This window comes from Aquarana catesbeiana, linkage group LG01, assembly GCF_042186555.1.
Source record: "Aquarana catesbeiana isolate 2022-GZ linkage group LG01, ASM4218655v1, whole genome shotgun sequence".
NCBI classification, from domain to species: domain Eukaryota; kingdom Metazoa; phylum Chordata; class Amphibia; order Anura; family Ranidae; genus Aquarana; species Aquarana catesbeiana.
In genome coordinates, this window is record NC_133324.1 from 408,390,396 (window position 1) to 408,413,072 (window position 22,677).

Sequence of the window (22,677 nt, forward strand, 5' to 3'; positions counted from 1 at the left end):
TAGTACATACACATTGGATCTAATTAGGTGGTAACTATATACAAATCCATTCCAAACTCCGCACCATAGTGTCCTTAAAAGAAATGTGCAATGCCCACTCCCCGTGAAGATGGAGGCTTACCGGAGGGTTTGAACCCAGATCAGTATATACTGTCGGGGTCAAACCAGCTTGTATTGCACAGCGGCAATGAAGGGGAGACCTTGGCAACCAGGAGATGGAAAAGTCCCAAAGAGCTTCATGGAAGGGTCTTCTCCGAAGTGGCGTTAACTATCCCCACGTATAACTCATAGAAGATAGAAAGGGGGCCACATAGTGTAAATCCGTAAACAAATACTTTTATTGTAAAAAAGAAATACACTTACATTTTAAGAAGATAAAAAAGCGCTTGTGAATAAAATAAAGGCGGCAGTGGAGTCCTCCCGACGCGTTTCGTCTAACAAGACTTCGTCTAGGGGTGTCCATCCACTGCAGCCTGACTCCATAATATAGGTGCTGTGATCCATGTAATGTGACTCCAGCCCATTCAATTTCCGTAAACCAAGCACTTCCGGGTAGCCCAAGATGGCGAACCCGCGTGCGTTCCAGGCCTCAGTATGGCGGGACCAATTTGCGTTCCACCTCTCTATCATTCGGCCCGGTGGTCACAATATATTATAATCCCATTGGGGCCAGTGTTAATCACGCAAATTTGTTGTGGTAATATATAAGATTGTTGATATAGGTACCTGAGAGAATGTTTTAGTATGTGCGGAGTTAACCCACCTACGATCTCGCGGTATAACGTCCTGACGTTTCACCGCGAGAACTAGATTCATCTCAAGCCTCATTCTGAATTTGTATGCGTTCCAAAGGGTGCTGTTTCCTCAAATATACAGAGACAATTCTCCGTATGTTGCGCGATATGACGTCGTGACGTCACGACGCGAAACAGGAAATGCGCTCAACTAACGTTATGGAGCGGCTCGCGTTTCAGCAACAACCAATCAATGGGAAGCTTGCGCTCCACCATATATTACGCCCACAAACAGTATAGCTTCTCAAGCCCCTAATGTAAAAACATAGCGACCCATAGGAGAATTCTAAACTGTTCTATGTAACATAAAGAATGCCAAATTAGATAGTAAAAATTGCCTTACATTTTATTAACAAGGGGAAATAATCATCCCTATAAGAATCCATATACTGGGGCGATAACATCCTGTGTACATTGTAATTAAGGATATAAAATGCCTCACCCACAATAGAGACCATAATAGATGTTAACCCTAAAAGGAACAGAATCAGTACTGTATATGGCATGTAAGGTAGTTTGTATGCCGGAGACTGAATGAGCTGGATTCACATGTATGCATACACTTTCCATCAAACAATACAGCTCAAAGGTGAACTTTCAAAACATGCGTATATAAAACTTAAAACACTAAAGCCCCAAATTAAGACTGGTCTATGAACGCATTGACATCAATCTCCACGTTCATCCCCAATGGGGCAAATGTCCGCAGCTCATATGCCCAAAACATTTCTAAACGGGAAACCCCTCTGGTTTTAGCACCCCCCCTCCATGGTGGTATATATTTGTCAATAATAACAAATTGTGATCCATCTGGATTTCCACCGTGGAATTCTTTGAAGTGCATAAAAAGCATATTGCCCTGATTAAAAGTAGAGACCCAAAACACACAGTCCCAAGACACTTTAAAGAATTCCACGGTGGAAATCCAGATGGATCACAATTTGTTATTATTGACAAATATATACCACCATGGAGGGGGGGTGCTAAAACCAGAGGGGTTTCCCGTTTAGAAATGTTTTGGGCATATGAGCTGCGGACATTTGCCCCATTGGGGATGAACGTGGAGATTGATGTCAATGCGTTCATAGACCAGTCTTAATTTGGGGCTCTAGTGTTTTAAGTTTTATATACGCATGTTTTGAAAGTTCACCTTTGAGCTGTATTGTTTGATGGAAAGTGTATGCATACATGTGAATCCAGCTCATTCAGTCTCCGGCATACAAACTACCTTACATGCCATATACAGTACTGATTCTGTTCCTTTTAGGGTTAACATCTATTATGGTCTCTATTGTGGGTGAGGCATTTTATATCCTTAATTACAATGTACACAGGATGTTATCGCCCCAGTATATGGATTCTTATAGGGATGATTATTTCCCCTTGTTAATAAAATGTAAGGCAATTTTTACTATCTAATTTGGCATTCTTTATGTTACATAGAACAGTTTAGAATTCTCCTATGGGTCGCTATGTTTTTACATTAGGGGCTTGAGAAGCTATACTGTTTGTGGGCGTAATATATGGTGGAGCGCAAGCTTCCCATTGATTGGTTGTTGCTGAAACGCGAGCCGCTCCATAACGTTAGTTGAGCGCATTTCCTGTTTCGCGTCGTGACGTCACGACGTCATATCGCGCAACATACGGAGAATTGTCTCCGTATATTTGAGGAAACAGCACCCTTTGGAACGCATACAAATTCAGAACGAGGCTTGAGATGAATCTCGTTCTCGCGGTGAAACGTCAGGACGTTATACCGCGAGATCGTAGGTGGGTTAACTCCGCACATACTAAAACATTCTCTCAGGTACCTATATCAACAATCTTATATATTACCACAACAAATTTGCGTGATTAACACTGGCCCCAATGGGATTATAATATATTGTGACCACCGGGCCGAATGATAGAGAGGTGGAACGCAAATTGGTCCCGCCATACTGAGGCCTGGAACGCACGCGGGTTCGCCATCTTGGGCTACCCGGAAGTGCTTGGTTTACGGAAATTGAATGGGCTGGAGTCACATTACATGGATCACAGCACCTATATTATGGAGTCAGGCTGCAGTGGATGGACACCCCTAGACGAAGTCTTGTTAGACGAAACGCGTCGGGAGGACTCCACTGCCGCCTTTATTTTATTCACAAGCGCTTTTTTATCTTCTTAAAATGTAAGTGTATTTCTTTTTTACAATAAAAGTATTTGTTTACGGATTTACACTATGTGGCCCCCTTTCTATCTTCTATGAGTTATACGTGGGGATAGTTAACGCCACTTCGGAGAAGACCCTTCCATGAAGCTCTTTGGGACTTTTCCATCTCCTGGTTGCCAAGGTCTCCCCTTCATTGCCGCTGTGCAATACAAGCTGGTTTGACCCCGACAGTATATACTGATCTGGGTTCAAACCCTCCGGTAAGCCTCCATCTTCACGGGGAGTGGGCATTGCACATTTCTTTTAAGGACACTATGGTGCGGAGTTTGGAATGGATTTGTATATAGTTACCACCTAATTAGATCCAATGTGTATGTACTATGGACATAATAGCAACCAGCTGAACCAGAGACTTGTTATACAATTATTTTGTTATTTAAATATTTATATTGAACTACACGCTGTTGACGGTATATTACACAAATTCTCATCAGTGGTGACCTTTGAGGTCTCTAGTGTTCATTACCAGGTCACCGAAAGACATTTATATTGTTTTGGATGCACCTGTGTTTGTATTGAAAATATTGGATAATCACATATTACTTATCATTTTTTCACATTGATACACTAAGGGTGTATTTTCTTTTAGCGCTACACTTTTTGTTTCTTATCAATTAAGTATGGCGCCATCAACTGGTCGTTGAGGTCCACCCCTCCCATATTAAGGTTGTATTTGTGGACACAGAGGGGTTTCGCCACAACACCAGTCGCCGTTTGAATTTGGACCATCGTGTCTGCGTGAAGGGAGGACAGAACAAAAACATTCTTATTATCCCTCCACTTCACAGCGAGTAAATTATTACATCTCAAGCAGGCTCTCTCCCCCAGCCTAAGACTGGAATCTACAAGCCGCTGGGGTAAGCCCTGGCGATTAGATTGCACGGTGTCACACGCGCCAATTCCTTGATCAAACAAGTGACCAAAAAGTGGCACAATTGTGTAATAATTGTCCACGTAAAGTGGTACCCCTTTCCGAATAAGACTGACACCAAGTCCCACACAATCTTATCAGCGCTTCCTATGTAGTCTGGGAAGTTCTCCGGCTCTACGTAACTATCTCTTCCCCATGAAACTATATGTGTAGCCTGTTGCCCTGTCACAAAGCTTCTACATCTTGACCCCATATCTGGTACACTTGTACACCTAATCAGGTGTAGCTAATCACCTTCTCAATGCATACAAAGCCATTTGACTTTCAACTGTGATCAGCTGTGGTCATTTTGATTAGCTCCACATCAAAAAAGCTTTCCTGGGCCATTTCAGTCCCTGGGAGAGCAACTAAAGGAAACAACTATGGGTGGCAAGACACTGTCAAAATCTCCTGGAAGTTGTGGACAGGCACAAGTCTGCTGGATGTTCGACCAGGATGTACTAGGCCGCTGGTGCTTGCCAGTTGACCAGAAGGATGAGTGGCACTAGTACTGGCTCTCTGCTCCATACGAGAGCCCTGCAGTTCTTGCACCTCAACAACAGCAGAAGAACAGGGTCAGGTAGACCTTGGCAGGGACCACTACTTCGTCGTCAGAGCTATCTGTCAGGGTGCCGCTTCTGTCTACAGGATCGTATTCCGAGCCTGAATGTGACAGATGGGTGACTTCCTCTTCACTCTCATCTGTCATGCTCAGAAACGTGTAGGCCTCTTCACTTATAGCATCCAAGTGAAAGATGAAACACCAACATGTCAGAAAAAAATTAAAAAAAAGGATCACTGAGTTGTAAAAAAGATCACCCCCCCCTCCTAAAAATGACTTGTACACCTAATCAGGTGTAGCTAATCACCTTCTCAATGCATACAAAGCCATTTGACTTTCAACTGTGATCAGCTGTGGTCATTTTGATTAGCTCCACATCAAAAAAGCTTTCCTGGGGCATTTCAGTCCCTGGGAGAGCAACTAAAGGAAACAACTATGGGTGGCAAGACACTGTCAAAATCTCCTGGAAGTTGTGGACAGGCACAAGTCAGGAGATGGGTACAAAACCATTTTAAACGCTTTATCAATGCCTAGAAGCACAGTGAAGCCAATTATTAAGAATTGGAAGGTATTTGGTACAACACAGACCACACCAGGACGTCGCTCCAAACTGGATTAAAGAGCCAGGAGGAAAGTGGTCGGAGAGGCTACCAAGAGGCCTACAGCAACTCCGAAGCAGTTGCAGGAATTTATGACAGAGTGGTCATTGTGTGCATGTGACAACAATATCACAAATTCTCCACAAATGTGGCTTGTACGGGAGGGTTGCAAGTAAAATGCTACTCCTCAAGGAAGACCACGACTGAGCTTTGCCAAAACGCACCTTGGAGATTCTGAGGCCACATGAAAAAAGGTGTAAAGGTGTTATGGTCAGATGAGACTAAAATGTAATTATTTGGCCTCAACACCAAATGATATGTCTGTCGAAAATTCATCCAAATAACACCAGTTCTACAATAAAGCATGGAGGTGGTAATATCCTGTTATGGGAGTGTTTCTTTGCAGCAGGGAATGGAGCACTTGTCAGGATAGAAGGGAAAATGGATGGGGCAAAATACCGTAAAATTCTTGAGGAAAATCTGCTGCCCTCTGCCAGAAAGTTGTCAATGGGAAGAAGCTTTACCTTCTAACATGACAATGACCCAAAGCGCACCGCAAAAATGACCACACAGTGGTTGAAGGAGACCACATTAAAAATCTGTGGAATGACTTGAAGACTGCATTCCACAAACGGTCACCATCAAAGTTAACTGAACTCGAGCAGTTCCGCAAAAAAGAGTAGGCAAATATTGCAAAGTCTGTGCAACGTTCGAGACATATCTCAACAAACTAAAGGCTGTAATTAAAGCAAAAGGTGGTTCAACAAAATACTGACACAAGGGGGTGATCTTTTTCCAACTCGGTGATTCTGTATTTGAATTGTTTTTTTGTTTTTTTTCTGACATGTTGGCGTTATATCTTTCACTTAGATGTTATACGTTGCACTGAGTAAATATAGCTGGCTGTGTCTGTCTTCAATTCAGGCTGCAAATCAACAAAATGTGGTGTTTCTTTTCTATACCCACTGTATTAGCAAGCCATGATTAGGCAAACATTACAATTTCTCCATCGACAAGGAAATGTCATTAAAATGCAAGAATCTCATAATTTTGTTTCTAGCGTGTCCTGGTCATAACAAATGAATAGATGTGTGGACCAATAGGACTGAAGTTAATTTTTTTGTGATTCCTATAGGATAAGGCCAAAAAAAGATTTTAAATTCTGCAACTGTGATGGTCTTCCACTCAAGTGGACAGACATAAACGAAAATGGGATTACTGGTGTTGTACTGCTGGGCATAACAAAACAACTGAAAGTGGTGTTCCGGCCAAAATTATACTTTTTAAATAAAAATACCCCTATAATACACAAGCTTAATGTATTCTAGTAAAGTTAGTCTGTAAACTAAGGTCTGTTTTGTTTGTTTATAGCAGTAGTTTGTTATTTTATAAACTTACAGCAGGCTGTGGCCATCTTAAGTGTGGGCATCTGAAGCCAGACTGTATTCCTTCCTGGATCTCATCCTTGCAGATCTCGCACATGCTCAGTGCAGCACAAACAGTGTAATAGGTTTCAGGTCAGGTTTCCATAGCAACGGCAGTGTCAGAGGAAGTTGCCGCCCCTTCCCAGAAGACAGGAAATGATGCGATGAGCCACGGCTAGGGAGGAGGAAGTGAAAAATGAATACAGCAGATATACAGTAGGTGCTGAGAAAAAAAATTTTTAAATATCCAATTCGTTTACAGTGCACAGTTTAGTGAGGGATGCTGAAGAGTTGTAAAAGTAGGTGGAACTCCACTTTAAGTGGTGTCAAATGTTATATTTCTACCCGAATGCCTGGTTACACTGTAAATGAGGGATGATAGATGCTGTGAATTTGGAAGTTAGCCATAAAGAAAGTATCTCTGGGAAACTAGTATGGGCCATGACCTTTTGTAATACCCCACTGCTTATGCTTGGCCCTTCATCTGGATGTGCTGTGCTGTTGGTGCTCTCCACTTCACCAGGATATACTGCGCTGCTGGTACTTGCCCGCTGATGTTCAGTACGCTCTTCTCTTTTTGTAAGGATCCTTTAATCCTCTGAATCAGAGGCTGTTATTGAAATGCTGAACTCCACAGGTTCATATTCTGAATCCGAATTTGACAGTGACTCCTCTCACCTAATCTAACCTGTCATGCTCAGAATCTAAAAGGCTTTGTGAACTTTTTTTGGACATGGTGTTCAGGTCCTGGTGATACTGTACTAGTGTGGTGGTGGTCAGAACGCTGTTGTTGGCTTGAATGGCATTGCTGTGGCAGTGATCAGGAATGCTGTGGTTGTCCTATACTGTTCTGGCGTTACTGACACAGGTATGACAGCAGTCAGGGACACTGGCTGGTGGCACCGATCTGGTGACACTGTTACTGGTGTTGCTAGTGATATGTTGCACAGTTGATGGCTGCACGGGTGACACTGGGACAGGTGTGAGAGGTTACACTGGGACAGGAGACAGGTGGCTGGCTACGCTGCTTTATTCACACTTTACTCTGGTGGACTAGCGATCAGGGACTCTGTAAGCTGGTGTTTTGTGTATAAAACCTTGACAGACACTGAAATCACTTACAGAATGCTGAGAAACTGCTCTCTCCCCACCTAGACAATCTTATGGTACAGGACCAACTTCATTAGTTCTGTATGCAGCCCTATGTTCCTCTTTGTTCAAGGCACCTCTGTGTGCCCTAGACACCGCGCATGAGCAGCCGGAGCGGAGAACATATGGGTACATCCACCCGTATTGAGGAAGCTCCCATCTGGCCGTTTATGTGCAATGGCTGGATGGGAAGCCGTTAACATATAACACGTACAATTGAACTTATAATGTTGCTATCTTACAATAATTGCATGTACGCAACAAATCTCATTAAAAAGCATATTAAAACAGATTATAGTAGTATTCAAACTAGGAATATATAAAGACGCTTATTGGGTGTCAGAATATTAGCAGAGTTAGTGGAAAGGGCTAAATGTCCAAGTTAGGAAAGGTTAAAATACGTTACAGATACAAGAGAAAATTCACTTAATCTGGATGTTTACAGATGTATCAGTGAATGTCCCTATGTCTGTAGGCTTTTCCTGGTGGTGCTTACAAGAGCTGGTCATGGTAAACAAATGGCCTTTTTGGAACTTCCTGGCTGATTGCTATTTTCTTCTTGGTAAGCTAGCTAGCAGAGCTCATCCTCTTCATTGGAACAAATTTGCATGATGATGATTTTGCGGTTCCTGGATCGTACATGTGCAGCAGTCTAACTCAATGTTACCTTATATACAGTGGGGACGGAAAGTATTCAGACCCCCTTACATTTTTCACTCTTTGTTATATTGCAGCCATTTGCTAAAATCATTTAAGTTCATTTTTTTTTCCTCATTAATGTACACACAGCACCCCATATTGACAGAAAAACACAGAATTGTTGACATTTTTGCAGATTTATTAAAAAAGAAAAACTGAAATATCACATTTTCCTATGTATTCAGACCCTTTGCTCAGTATTTATTAGAAGCACCTTTTTGATCTATTACAGCCATTAATCTTTTTGGGAAAGATGCAACAACCTGGATTTGGGGATCATCAGCCATTCCTTCTTGCAGATCCTCTCCAATTCTGTCAGGTTGGATGGTAAACATTGGTGGACAGCCATTTTTAGATCTCTCCAGAGATGCTCAATTGGGTTTAAGTCAGAGCTCTGGCTGGGCCATTCAAGAACAGTCACAGAGTTGTTGTGAAGCCATTCCTTCGTTATTTTAGCTATGTACTTAGGGTCATTGTCTTGTTGGATGGTAAACCTTCGGCCCAGTCTGAGGTCCTGAGCACTCTGGAGAATGTTTTCGCCCAGGATATCCCTGTACTTGGCCGCATTCATCTTTCCCTCGATTGCAACCAGTCATCCTGTCCCTGCAGCTGAAAAACACCCCCACAGCATGATGCTGCTACCACCATGCTTCACTGTTGGGACTGTATTGGACAGGTGATGAGCAGTGCCTGGTTTTCTCCACACATACCGCTTAGAATTAAAGCCAAAAAGTTCTATCTTGGTCTCATCAGACCAAAGAATCTTATTTCTCACCATCTTGGAGTCCTTCAGGTGTTTTTTTTTTAGCAAACTCCATGTGGGCTTTCATGTGTCTTGCACTGAGGAGAGGCTTCTGTCGGGCCACTCTGCCATAAAGCCCCGACTGGTGGAGGGCTGCAGTGATGGTTGACTTTCTACAACTTTCTCCCATCTCCCAACTGCATCTCTGGAGCTCAGCCACAGTGATCTTTGGGGTGCTTCTTTACCTCTCTCATCAAGGCTCTTCTCCCCCGATAGCTCAGTTTGGCCAGGCAAGCCAGCTCTAGGAAGGGTCTTGGTTGTCCCAAACATCTTCAATTCAAGGATTATGTAGGCCACTGTGGTCTTAGGAACCTTAAGTGCAGCAGAATTTTTTTGTAACCTTGGCCAGATCTGTGCCTTGCCATAATTCTGTCTCTGAGCTCTTCAGGCAGTTCCTTTGACCTCATGATTCTCATTTGCTTTGACATGCACTGTGAGCTGTAAGGTCTTATATAGACAGGTATGTGGCTTTCCTAATCAAGTCCAATCAGTATAATCAAACACAGCTGGACTCAAATGAAGGTGTAGAACCATCTCAAGGATGATCAGAAGAAATGGACAGCACCTGAGTTAGATATGAGTGTCACAGCAAAGGGTCTGAATACTTAGGACCATATGATATTTCAGTTTTTCTTTTTTTTAAATCTTTTTTAATAAATGCAAAAATGTCAACAATTCTGTGTTTTTCTGTCAATATGGGGTGCTGTGTGTACATTAATGAGGAAAAAATGAACTTAAATGATTTTAGCAAATGGCTGCAATATAACAAATAGTGAAAAATTTAAGGGGGTCTGAATACTTTCCGTCCCCACTGTAGGCTGCAAGTTAAAGCGTTTGTTAACTCAAACGAAAAAAAATGGATCCTGCTCCTTTAAAGCATGTTATATGACACAGTGCTTGTCCTGTGTCATTTGGCCCCCTGTAACACCTAAAAAACCTGGCCAATCCTGCCAGTTTATCCCCACCCCTCTGTAAACTGACCACGGTGTATCATGGCTGCTGAGACCAGACACCGTGGTCAGTTTACGTGCCTCTGTCATCAGCAGCCTTCTATCTGCTCTCCTCTCTGCTCCTGTGTCCTCCTCCCCCTCCCCTCTGTCTGTGTGTGAGCCACCTCTCCCCCCTCCTGCTGCTCTCATAACACTAACCTGTATACACCATTAGCACTGCCTCCTATTGCAGTGTCCCCCTCTGTGAATGATTTATGAATATAAATGTTGTAAATGCCTCATTTAAGAGCAGAGATTGCGATCACATGACCAGCCAGCTCTCTCCTCTTCCCCTCCAGACTGACATCAGGGGAATCTCAGCCCCGCCCCCTGCATCTCAGAGGAGGAAAGGAGAAAGCTGGCCAGTCATGTGATCGCAGTCTGGGCAGTGAAATGAGGTATTTGCAGCAATTTATTTTATAAATCGCACACAGAGGGGGATACTACAATAGGAGGCAGTGCTGATGGTATATACAGGTTAGTGTGGCTTAGCAACCACTTTAAGTTTACTACACCTGTAATTGTTAGTGTAAAGCAGTAAAATATGGTTGTTCTTCTATATTTATGTATACCTATTCTTTGTGAATGTTCTCATTTATCCAAGTCATGATATAGCTGGTTGTAGTTAGTCAAAGTTATATGGACTTGTCCAAGCCACTTCTTCAGTCCTGAAAAGTGACCTGAATAAGCTACAAAATGTCCTCAACATTACAGAGCAAGTTCATGGGAATGTAACAAATTACTAAGAGAGAACATACAGGTGGGGGGGGTGTGTCCATACAGGATCAAAGAGCCTTTATACACAATACAGAGGATTAACGCCTTAAGTTCCACAGTGAGTATAACAAGCATGCTATTCTGCATTTACAGACAGATTTTACTGTGGTGGGTTTAGTAACATTTTAAGCACTCATTTTTTAGCACTTTCAGCAGCTGATATAATAACTACTGAGTATGTAGCTTATTTATATTTTAATCCTTGCCTATGTATCGGTTTAAGCTGGTGCTATGACCACTGCTTTAGGTTTCCAGTTTCAGGGTGACTCCTTTCTCTTGCAGCATCCTATGGAGCCATCTTTACATGCAGGGACTAGAGCTTTGTCTCTGTACATGGTGTATCAGTAGAAACACACAGCCCCGTTCCCTTAATCTACTTCTAAAGTGGCTCATCTGTACTGTGTATAGAAGTTGCTGAAGCAATAATTGCATTTTTAAACGTTCAGAGTTTATTGAACATCAACAAAAGTATAGAGGTGGTTACAAACATCAATTGAAGATACATGTAGTTATTGATTGCATTTCAGTCATAGGATATAGTGATGGACGATGATGTAGTTGACATTAGTTATGTTTGCTAGTATATGACATCAGTCCTTCACTGCTCCACAATCTGATATCCAGTATTCGTTTACTGGTTTGAAGATATCTAACTTAAGTTTTAACATTGTGAGAACTAAGAACCTGTTCACAAACATGAATTGTACATTTTAGGCAATTCTATACCTGTGTAATTAGTTTACCAAAGTAAAGAATATAAGGAGATGAAAGAGGGATTAGATTAGGATTTAGGATTGGGAGGAAGGGTGGGGTAAGGGTACACCATTGTTATGAGGTGATCAGCTGATGCTGTGTGGGGCTACTTGTCTCTCACACATGGAAGGGCTGGCTTATTTAGGTTCCTAGCAGATCTTTATTTGTGTCAGAATAATGGAATGCAAACCAAGGTGTCCATGTTTTATGAAACTTGTCGACTTTATCTGATGCCTGGGCCAGAGTGTCCTCCATTTCATGAATCTCTGAAACCTTCATCAACCATTGTGATATGATAGGTACCCGTGTGGTTTTCCAGTAGGCCGGTATCAATGTCTTGGCTGCGTTCAGCAGGTGTTTAGTTAGTGAGTTCTTGTAACGTTTTATTGGAAATGAGGAGATGTGTAGGAGACAGTAGGCACTATCAAGCACTATTCTGGTTTCTGTTATTTGATCAGGTCTCTGACCTGGCGCCAGAATGTGGTCAGGAGGGGGCATTGCCACCAAATGTGTATAAGCATGCCCGTGTCGCCACCACATCTCCAACAGGTTTTAGTGGTCTGAGCAGGAGTGTAGTTTTGCAGTTGTAATATACCAGTCTGTAAGAAGTTTGTATGATGTTTCTTGCATCCTAGTGCTTATAGAGCAAGGATGCAAGCTTTTGTCCACTGTTTGTCAGTGAACGTTTGATTGAGCGCCTTGGACCAACGCTGTCTAAATTTGTCTTCTGCTTTGGGTATGGAATTTTGAAGCCATTTGTATGCGATGGATGTAGCTTTTGTAGTTGCTCGCCTTCTGCGCATATTGTCTCTAATTCTGAAATTTTTCTGGAGAAGTGATGTTGTCTTGCCTTACTGTTTACATAGCTACGTATCTGGAAGTACGTCCAGATTGGCTAATTTTGTATCCCGCTATCTCTTTTTAGGGTCACAAAATCCGAAATGTTCCCATTAAGGAAGCACTCACCTCCTTGTAGAGCCTTATTTATGTGGGGTCGTTGTAGCAGTCGGTTTCTCAGTCCCGGAATTAAGTTTGGGTTATCTGATAGGGGGGTGATAGGGCTGACTGCGGAGGTCAACGTGGAGTGTTTGGTCGCTTCTGAACAGATAGTCAAAGTGTTTTCCATTAGTGGTTGTTGTTTTAGTGCATTGTTTTTCTGTAGCCCTGGGTTCCATAGGGAAAAGAGGAGGGGGTATGGGCTCAGACCTTCTAGTGCCACCCAGTCCTTGGTCCTCCCATGGCAGTACCAGTCTATCACTCTTGTGAGATGTGCTGCGTGGTAATATTTCCTGAAGTCTGGCAGCCCCATCCCTCCTAGTTCCTTAGGTCTGGTCAGGAGTGTGAATTTGATCCTGACTTTTTTGTGTGCCCAAAGAAAAACCAGCAAGGCGGTTTGCAATTTTTTGAAAAATATCTGGGGTAGTTTGACTGGCAGTGCTCTGAGAAGATAAAGAAGCGTGGGGAGCTTTACCATATTCAGGATGGCGGCCCTCCCAGTACTTCAAAGCTTTCCCTTCCCATTTAAGGGGGCAGTTGGCTTGTGTTCTGATTAGGTTAGTAGGGGACCTATTGACATTCATGGCCTCAGATTTTGTTTGGATTTCTTTCTAACCTTAAAATAAACCTTAGTGTGTAAAGGCTTTCATGAGATTAGGGAGAGTGATATGTGAATTTGTCACAAAGAATAAGAGATCATCGGCATATGCTGACGTTTTGTATATCTTATCTTGGATGGGTATACCTTTTACTGCGTCTTCTTTAATAATCATTCGGATAAATGGTTCTAGCTAGAGAATAAATAACAGGGGGCAGCCCTGTCTCGTGCCATTCAGTATCTCTACTTTTTCTGACAGTGACCCGTTAATCTTTACTTTCGCTGAAGGTTGTTGGTATAATGACGTGATCCACGCCATCATGCGTGTATTTAGGCCTATGTGTGTGCAAGTTGCGAACATAAAGTCCCAGGCTACCCTGTTGAAAGCCTTCTCCGCGTCCGTAAACAGGAGAAGGCTCTTGATGTGCAGGGAATGTGATGCTTGTGTAAGTAGTAGTGCTTTAATTATATTATCCTTAGCCTCTCTGCCAGGCATAAAGCCTACTTGTTCAGGGCCTATTACATTAGCCAAAAGTGGTCTGAGTCTATTTGCCAGTATTTTGGCCAGCAGCTTAATGTCTATATTCAATAAAGATATGGGCCTGTAACTGGAGCATTCTGTGGTGTCTTTCTCGGGTTTGGGAATGACCGTTATGTGTGTGGAAAGGATGTCTGATGGTATGGGTCTAACATCTGTCTAATAGTTAAAGGCTTTTTGTAAGGGTTCTGTCAGTATGTCTATTACATTTTTTGTAGTAAATGGATGTAAATCCATCCGGTCCTGGGCTCTTTTCTGGTTTTAGGGCTTTTATGGCTTGTTGTATTTCTGTTGGGGTAATGTGTTCTTCTAGCTGGGTCACGTCTTCCTCGCCTAGCTGGGGTAGCCCACTCTGTGTTAGGTAGTCCTGTATTGCTTGTGTTCTGTCTCCTGTTATTCCTGACGGTCTGGGTTGAGCCGGTAGGTTATATAACCTTGAGTAATATGTGTGGAAGTGTTTTGCTATGTTTTCTGTTTTCACATCCAGGGATCCGTCTGCGCCTTTGATTCCCATTATATGTTTAGAGGTGTTGGGTTCTCGCAGAGCCCTAGCCAATAGTTTGCCTGACTTACCTCCAGCTTCATAATATATTTTTCTCTTAAAGAACAGGAGGCATTTTGTTTTAGTATCTAGGATTTGTTGCAGTTTTTTCCTTGCTTCCAAGAGAGCTATAGCTGAGGATTCCGACAGGGATTGTTTGTGTTTTGTCTCTAGTTAAATGATCAGTTTTGTTAGTCTGTTAGTTTCAGCCTCCTGTAGTCTTATGCGTTGTGCCCCCATGCACATCAGGTCTCCTCTGATTGCACATTTATGGGCTCCCCAGATCATAAGGGGATCTGCTCCTGGGGTCTCATTAAGGTGGAAAAATTCCTTGAGTTTAGTTGTGATTTTGGGCAGTAGTTCAATGTCTGTCAGGAGTGACGCGTTCAGTCTCCAGAAGGCTGTGTTAGTTACGGGTGTGTTTCCCACTATCTTCAGGGATATGGGTGCATGGTCTGAGATGGATTGAACTCCAATCTTAGCCTCTGTTACTCTAGTTGGATCCCTCTGGGATATGAATATTTGCTCTATATGGGAGTAACGGTTGTGTGGAATAAAGTGGTGGGTATAAGCCTTGTCAGTTGGATGGAGAAATCGCCACGTGTCAATTAATTGTAAAGAGTGTAGTAATAATTTAATTTTTTTATAGGTGATGCAAGTCTTTCCTGTTGAGGTGCCCATTAAGGGGTTAAGTGGAATATTAAAATCTCCGCCTAGTATTAAGCATCCAGATGTAAAGCCTGTCAGTGCACGTATCATTCTCTGACAGAAGTTTACATGTGCTGAGTTGGGGAAATATATGTTTGCAAGAGTAATTGGGGAGCCTGCGTATGTGCCTTTCAGAAAGATGTATCTTCCTTCCGGAGCTACTAGTTTGTCAGTTAAATTGAAAGGTGCGTCTTTGCTGATCAAAATTGAGACCCCCTTTGATTTGGCTTCCTTGTTAGTGGCGTGTATAGCCTCTGTAAAATATCGATCGGTCAGTTTCTGTATGTGGTTGGTTTGGAAATGTGTCTCCTGCAAGAAGGAAAAATGAGGCCTACCTTTCTTAAGTTCCCTTAACGGCGTGGATCTTTTATCTGGTATGTTCAGTCCCCTTATATTATGCGAGATGACAGTGGGGCTACGGCCCAAGGATGAGTAGGCCACCTGGAAAACCACATGCAGGGTTTGTCTTGGTATACCTGCAAATAAAACTTCAAGCTGGTCAGGAATCGGTGTAAAACAATACAATGGTATATAGGATATGGGGGGGGGGGTAAAGAGATGGGGGGATGTTGAAAGGTAGTAGATAAAGAGTGGAGAGAGATATCTATAAACTTCAGAGCATATCTGCTGCTCTGAAGTAAATAATTAGTGGATCTGGGGACAAAATTGTTCCACCAGTTCCATTATGTGGGCACGTGGTAGGGCTGCTCTATAGCAACTGAAGTAGAGGTTATTACCTATACAGCTCTACCAGCCAATATCCAGTTGCCAAAGGAGCGATGCAGAAGCAACAATCTAGTTTCAAAAATATAAAGTACAGCCAGCAAAAAAGGAAAGAAACCCGGCCTATGAAAATTTTAAAGGTCCAACCTTCATACAGTATATGCATAAAGGTTAGAGTGCAAACATAGAAACCCTGCAAAAATAAACATTAAACTGTAACTATAGCCATTTTCGTGTTAACTCTTTGGCATGTGGGGATTACTGGTAGTTGGTGTCTGTAAAACATCTTTTGAAGGTAGTGACTCTGAGACCTATCCGAGCTGCATGTTTCATAGGTGCATAGACTTGTAGCGATTTATGTTGGTCTGTGTACACAGTTCCAAGGGGTTTCGCATAAGGGAAGGCGAGAAAACCTAAAAGTCTATGTCCATCCCCTGTAAATAGCGCTATTTCAGATCTGGTCAATCAGTCTCTCCCGTCTAGGTAGATGAGGGTTACCCCAGCAACAACCCCCAAACGATAATTAAGGAGGAGGGGGTAAAAGCTCCTTCTCCTTTTAATTGGTCTGTAATAGAGGCGGCATAAGTTCGTCACTTTTGGTGGTAGGTTCAGATGCAGTTTCAGTATCACATCCCTAAGTATCAGGTCTGGATTAATCCTGTAGAGTGGTGAACGATTGTTTACCACACATGTAATTCACCCTGGTCTTCTTCTGGTGCCCTGAAGGTGGATTTTCTCGATTTGGGAGTATCGCCATGAGAGTTAAGGCCTCGGTCATGTTTCATTTTTTTGGATAGTCTTTTATCCGGAGATGAAAATGGAGACCTCTGTGGCCCTCCTTCAGCTCTCGGGAGGAGAAATTCTTGGTACCAGTCTGGAAGTGCGACAGGCTCCATGTGCAGGGATTCAAAGAAGTCTGGCAGATCCGTAGGAGTATGCAGCACGTGTTGTTTGCCTGCATGTGTCACAGTAAGGGCAAAGGGGAAGCGCCATGTGTATTTTAAATCATTTGTCCTTAATTTATCAAGTAGGGGCCGCAGAGCCCTCCGGTTCTTCAGTGTTATTTGTGATGAATCATGGAACAGCATGATCGTCTAGCCATTGAACACTATGCTGTCATTTCTCCTGGCTTTATTCATAATGGCTTCTTTAAGCGGGAAGTTTTGTAGGCAGCAGATTGTGTCCCTGGGTGGTGCGGTGTCTGGGCCTTTAGGTCTGAGGGCTCTGTGAGCTCGCACAAAGTCGATTGCTGTGTCCTCTTGTCTTTCTAGGAGGCTATTAAAGACTCTCTGCAGTGCTGGTATTATTTTGTGCTGTGTCGACTGATTCAGGGATTCCTCTAACTCTAATATTGCTCCTTCTGTCCCTGTTGTCCAGGTCCTCGAGATGTCTATTCATCTCTGAGGTGAGAGGAGTGAGTCAGTGCCACGCTTTCTAGTCTGCTTAGTCTTTTCTCCCTTTGTTTCCCAGTCATTTCTACTGCAGCTAGTTTTTCAGTCAGGACAAGCAGGTTGGATTTGAGATCTGTTATTGCAGCCGAAAAGGTGGATTTTATATCTGCTGCGAAGCCGGACATGTCTGCATAGGTTAGGGGTTGATTTGTCTGTGAATAGCTCCTACTTGAGTCTCCTACTGTAGATAGTGAATCCTCACTGAAGTCTTCCTCCTCCTGCTGCATTCGCGCCATTTTGTTCCCCGCCATGCTGCCGCTGGATATCGCCTGATTTTTGAAGAGATCGGTGATATTCCTGGCAGATGTAATCGTAGTGCTACGCTTAGGTCGGGTCTGTGGGGTCTTTCTGCCCATAGCTGGATTGCTGGAAGTGGGGTTTCAAGCTGCAGGCCTCTGTTCTGAGTAGGTCTAATGGGAGTGATTAGACTTACTCAGAACAGAGGCACAGAGAAACACACATAGATTTCTTCAGAATAACAAAGAACAACGTGGATCTAGGTGGAAGGGGCTCGCTGAACCTGAGAGGGGGATTCCGGGTCTCCAGGATTCCGGCCACAGGATCTATTCATGCCCTTCACCCCTGCAGGGGTTGGGCTTTCTGGTGAGTGAGGGCACAAGAGGGGGCCTGCCAAACACGGACACACTATTATTGAAAATTCGCTGGGGATTACATATCTGTTTGATATACCTTCATTGGACAATTTACATTGGACGATTTTTTTTGTATCACATACATTAATTTATTTATATCTTGTTTGATCGCACATATTCATTATTTCATTTCTTGATTAATTCACCTAAAAACATACACATTTTCTATCAACATTTTTTTACCATTTATGTCAGAGGGATCACAGATGTTTATTTGGCCCATTTACATGTATTTTTTATGTATTGTTTATGTTATTGGGCACGTGAGTGGGATTTTCAAATGCTGATATAATTTTTTATGTCACTTTCATTCATCTTCTATCATGTATGATTTTGCATTTTTTTCACTAATGGTAGTGACTTGCACATTCACATCCCATGTAATATACGTAATGGATTAACCTACAGGATTTTAGCCAGAATCTCTCACATAGTTTGTTGTGGACTTTGGTGCACACTGCACATTTATTGTTCATTTTTTTTCCCAATATTTTTCACATTTTTTCATCCACATTTTCTCATTCTCATTTTTTGGTGGGTTTTGTTTTGTTGTTTTTTCTGATTTTTCTATTGTCTGTGAACAGCGCCATTCCCCTATTAGAACACATTGTATTATGTGGATTTCACTTCGGTGTTTATAGTTTGCTTGGGGGGCTACAGTTCCTTGTTAATACTGATCCTAAGCGCGGAATATTCGATTTCCATTTTCCCTGCAAGCTTTCTTTATTTTGTAAGCAACAACTTGCGGTCTGTATGATGAGGCCACAATGTAGTGCACTGGGAACAAGATTAGAGATTTTTTGGATAAATTCTGGTGTTTCTTCCACAGACTTTGGATAGAAGTAACAAGTGCTGAAAATGTGGTCTTTTGGTGTAGGTGGTGCCTTCACACCGTAACCCTATAGAGGTACTCTTGAAGAAAGCAACAGGTACTCATTGATGGCCCTCAGCTGCATTTGCAGCCACTGCAGCATTGCCAAAGTCGAGTTCCACCTTGTGGGCATGTCACAAATCAGGTGGCTTACGGGCAGGTGAAATTCCCGCTGAATTTTAGCCAACTGAGCACTGGCTGTGTTTGACCGCCTGAAATGGCTACAGACTCTTCTGGCCTGCTTTAGCAAATCTTCCAACCCTGGGTACCTATTTAGGAAACACTGCACCACCAAATTCAGGACATGTGCCAGGCATAGCACGTGTCCACTTTCCCTGTCTAAGGGCGGACAGGAGGTTTGTACCATTATCGCACACCTCCATTCCTGGCTCCAGCTGGCGTAGCGTGAACCACTTCTGGGCCTGCCCTTGCAGAGCTGCAAGAATCTCTTCTCCGGTGTGGTTCCTATCCCCTGGACACAACAGCTGTAGCACTGTATGGCATACTTTGGCCTGACTCATTGAATAGCCCCTTGAATGCTTAGGGGGTACTTGTGGTTCATAGGTAAGTTCAGCAGAGGAGGGCATGGAGGAGGAGGAAGGGGGTAGAGCTGACATCTCGCATTATCACCACTTGCTGTATGGAGATGAGGTGGCACAACAAGCTGCAGCACTGAGCCCTGTCCTGCATTCTTCCAAGTTGCAAGCAGAGTTACCCATTGTGCTGTGAACTAAATATATCGCCCCCGTAAATGCTTGCTGGACCACATGTCAGCAGTAATGTGGACTTTGCGGCTCACTGCCTTGCCCAACGATGCCACAACATTGTCTTCCACGTGATGGTACAGATCTGGAATGGCCTTACATGAAAAGAAATAGCGACTGGGAACCTGTCATTGTGGTGCAGCACATTCTGCAGACAGAAAGGCAGAAATTGTAGAGCCAACAGCTTTGACAAGCTTGCATTTAGATGCTGGGCATGTGGGTGGCAGTGACTGTATTTTTTTTTGTTGCAGCAGATGGGGCAGAGAAATTTGCCAGTTGTAGTCTACAGCTGGTGGTGTGCTACTGGCAGATGTGCTGCAAGGACATGGGACCCCTTGTGCTTTACCATTATCCCTGTCAGTGGAGGCTGCTGAGAAGTCATGAGGTATAGAGGGGGCAGACTGAGGTGACTAAGGAGGAGGAACAGATTTGCGGCCCTTTTGTGTGGCTTTAAGGTGCCCTTGCCAATAGGCTGAGTGGTGGGAGGTTAAATGCCTGGTCAAGCATGTGGTACCGAAATAGCTGGTGTTTTTGCCACGCTTCATGTGCTTGAAACAATGTTTGCAAATTACAACCGTGCGGTCGGCTGCACATGTGTTAAAAAAGGCCTAGACAGCTGAGCTGTGGGAAGTGGGTCGGGAGATGACGGATCCACAATGTGATGGAATAGGGTGGCTGCTCTTTACTCTTCCATGATGGCTGCCTCGTTGGGCTTGTACCTTACCCCCTTTCCTCCTCTGCTCTATCGGGCACCCAAGTCACGTCAGTGACCTCCTCATCATCATCTCCTCCATTCTCATTACCACTGGAGACAACTTGACAATACGCTGCGGCTGGGGGAACATGACTGCCAATTTGTGTACCAGTGTTCTCCCTTCTCTGTAGGTTCATGTTCCTGCCTTCCTCAACCTCAGAACCAACATCTGAATCAAGTAATGGCTGTGCATTGTCAAGGAGCAAGGGGCTGAGGCTGTTTTCAAATAACTCCGCTGACTCCTCCATTCCAGATGCTGGGGCTATGGCAGGAATAGCTGTGGATAAGGAGGCAGGTTTAGCCACTCTGGCAGCTGCAGTGGACTGCCCACTAGTCTTTGCTTGGGTGATGGAGGATGAGGATGGTTTATTAAGCCAACCCACCGCCTCCTCTGCATGCTGTGTCTGGACATCACTAAACGGAGGAAATGATGCCCTGCCTGAGGACTCCCCACATCCACCTTTGCCTGTGGACACGTACCCTGCTGGCCTCCCTCACAGTGCCATGGGAACCTCTACCTCTTGTCCTCCCAGACATGATGGGGGGAGGGGGGGTGCTTATTAACAAAATGTAATAAAGATGTGGAAATGTGTACGTGGATGCACTTTAATCAATGGAAAGTGGTGTTTTGTGCACTTTAACTTGAGTACTCACTACACAGACACATTCCACTGATACACTATAATATACTGTAGTAAAACTGCTCTGACGCACTGCAATATACTACGTCAAACATGTACTAAAGCACTGAAATATACGGCGTTAAACTTACAGTAACTTACTGAAATGAACTGCGTTAAGCTTGCAGTAACGCACTGAAATATACTGCGTTAAACATGCACTAACGCGCTGAACTATACTGCAGTAAACCTGCTCTGACAAAATAAACTGACACTAATGTAAAAATGAATGGTCACTATACTTGCACTGACTGAACTGTCACTAAATTCACACTAAACTGATATTCTACACTGACAATAGAATCAGAATAGCACACGAACTGTCTAGTAGCACTGAACAGAGCCTTGTTCTATCTCTCTCCACGCCGATATCACACTATAAAAAGGGCCGCTATTGAAAGAATATTTTTCTAGTGTGGGGCGGGACTAAGAGCAATCAGCCATGATAGGATAGAGTCATCATGACAGCGTCCAATCATGACTCTTACAGTGCTCTGTGCCCTGATTGGGCAAAGCTTTCATTGCTTCAGCCAATCAGGGATTTCAATGCACTGTGCGCTGGCACAGTGCATTGTGGTCATTTGGCGGACTGAACAAACGGTCGAATGCCCTGATAATTCTGGTGTATTCGTCAAATGGGCGAACGACCAAAAATTGGCCCGAACTCATGCTCAGGCTGAAGCTTTCGCCCATCCCTACTTGTGATGACCAGATGTTCAGGGAAGCAGCATTGAGAGAGCAGGAGTCTGCAGCATTGAATGTTGTTAACTGCAGGTGGTAGGATGAGAATTTTTAGCATACAATTTACTGGGGGGATGTTTATTTTATTGTGCTCAATGTGTTAAGCTAAAAAACCCTAAAAGTATTTTTTTTTCTTCTTTTTAGTCAGAGACCTATAACGACGATGTTCAGACTTATTGGGACACAGTCTCAAGTGAAATTCCTGCAAAGGAGCAAAAAACAAAGCCCCTGATCCCAGAAATGTGCTTTATAAACAGTGAAGACAACACAGAATATTCACCAACAAATACCTTTATTGATGATGATGGCAGAAGTCAGCTTATTACCTGCACTAAATGTTGCGTACAGGTTCATGCAAGTAAGTATATATTCTGACTGAAAAAATGTAATTAAATAATGCAATAGACCCGATTTGGTTCCCAGTTTTACCCCTTCAATTCTTGATTTCAAAACTGGTGTGCACATATTTTAACGTGCATAGTTTTTAAGTAGTTATATTAATAGTATAGGTATTGTAAATATCTCCTAAACGTGCACCGTTTAGGAGAATATTTACTATATATATCTCCTAAACGTGCACCGTTTAGGAGATATTTACTATATATGCAACCGATGATGTCATCAGAGAATGCACTCTGAAGGAACCGCCACCCGGGCATGTGCGGGAGTGATGTCATTGCGGCTCCGGCCAGTCACACAGCTGGAGTTCGCGGACCTGGAAGAAAGACGGGTGAAGATGGAAGCGGCCTCCAGCAGTGACATTGCATCGCTGAAGGTCTTCGTTTTCAGGTAAGTTTTACCTGCCTTCAACCTGCTGGTAAGAAAAAGAAAAAAAAAAAAATTCGCCCAGAGGTTTACAATTACTTTAATACTACATTTATTCGTTTTTAATGAATGAACAACTGGAATGTTGTTGGATTTTTCTTGGACGCAGGAAAATTAATTCTTAGACCATCGAGTTATACTCCAACTCCAGGTGAGTGGACACA

The 22,677-nt window shown here is 43.2% G+C and overlaps 1 protein-coding gene across 2 annotated transcripts in view; it reads left to right on the top strand.

Annotated features, from left to right (window-relative positions):
• KDM4C (lysine demethylase 4C) overlaps positions 1–22,677 on the top strand; it is an 852,000-nt gene that overhangs the window by 575,472 nt on the left and 253,851 nt on the right. For both annotated transcript variants that reach the window (XM_073635205.1, XM_073635203.1), the window contains exon 14: positions 21,833–22,046. In XM_073635205.1, coding sequence (XP_073491306.1) covers positions 21,833–22,046 — 214 coding nt within the window. The remainder of the gene's footprint in view (positions 1–21,832; positions 22,047–22,677) is intronic.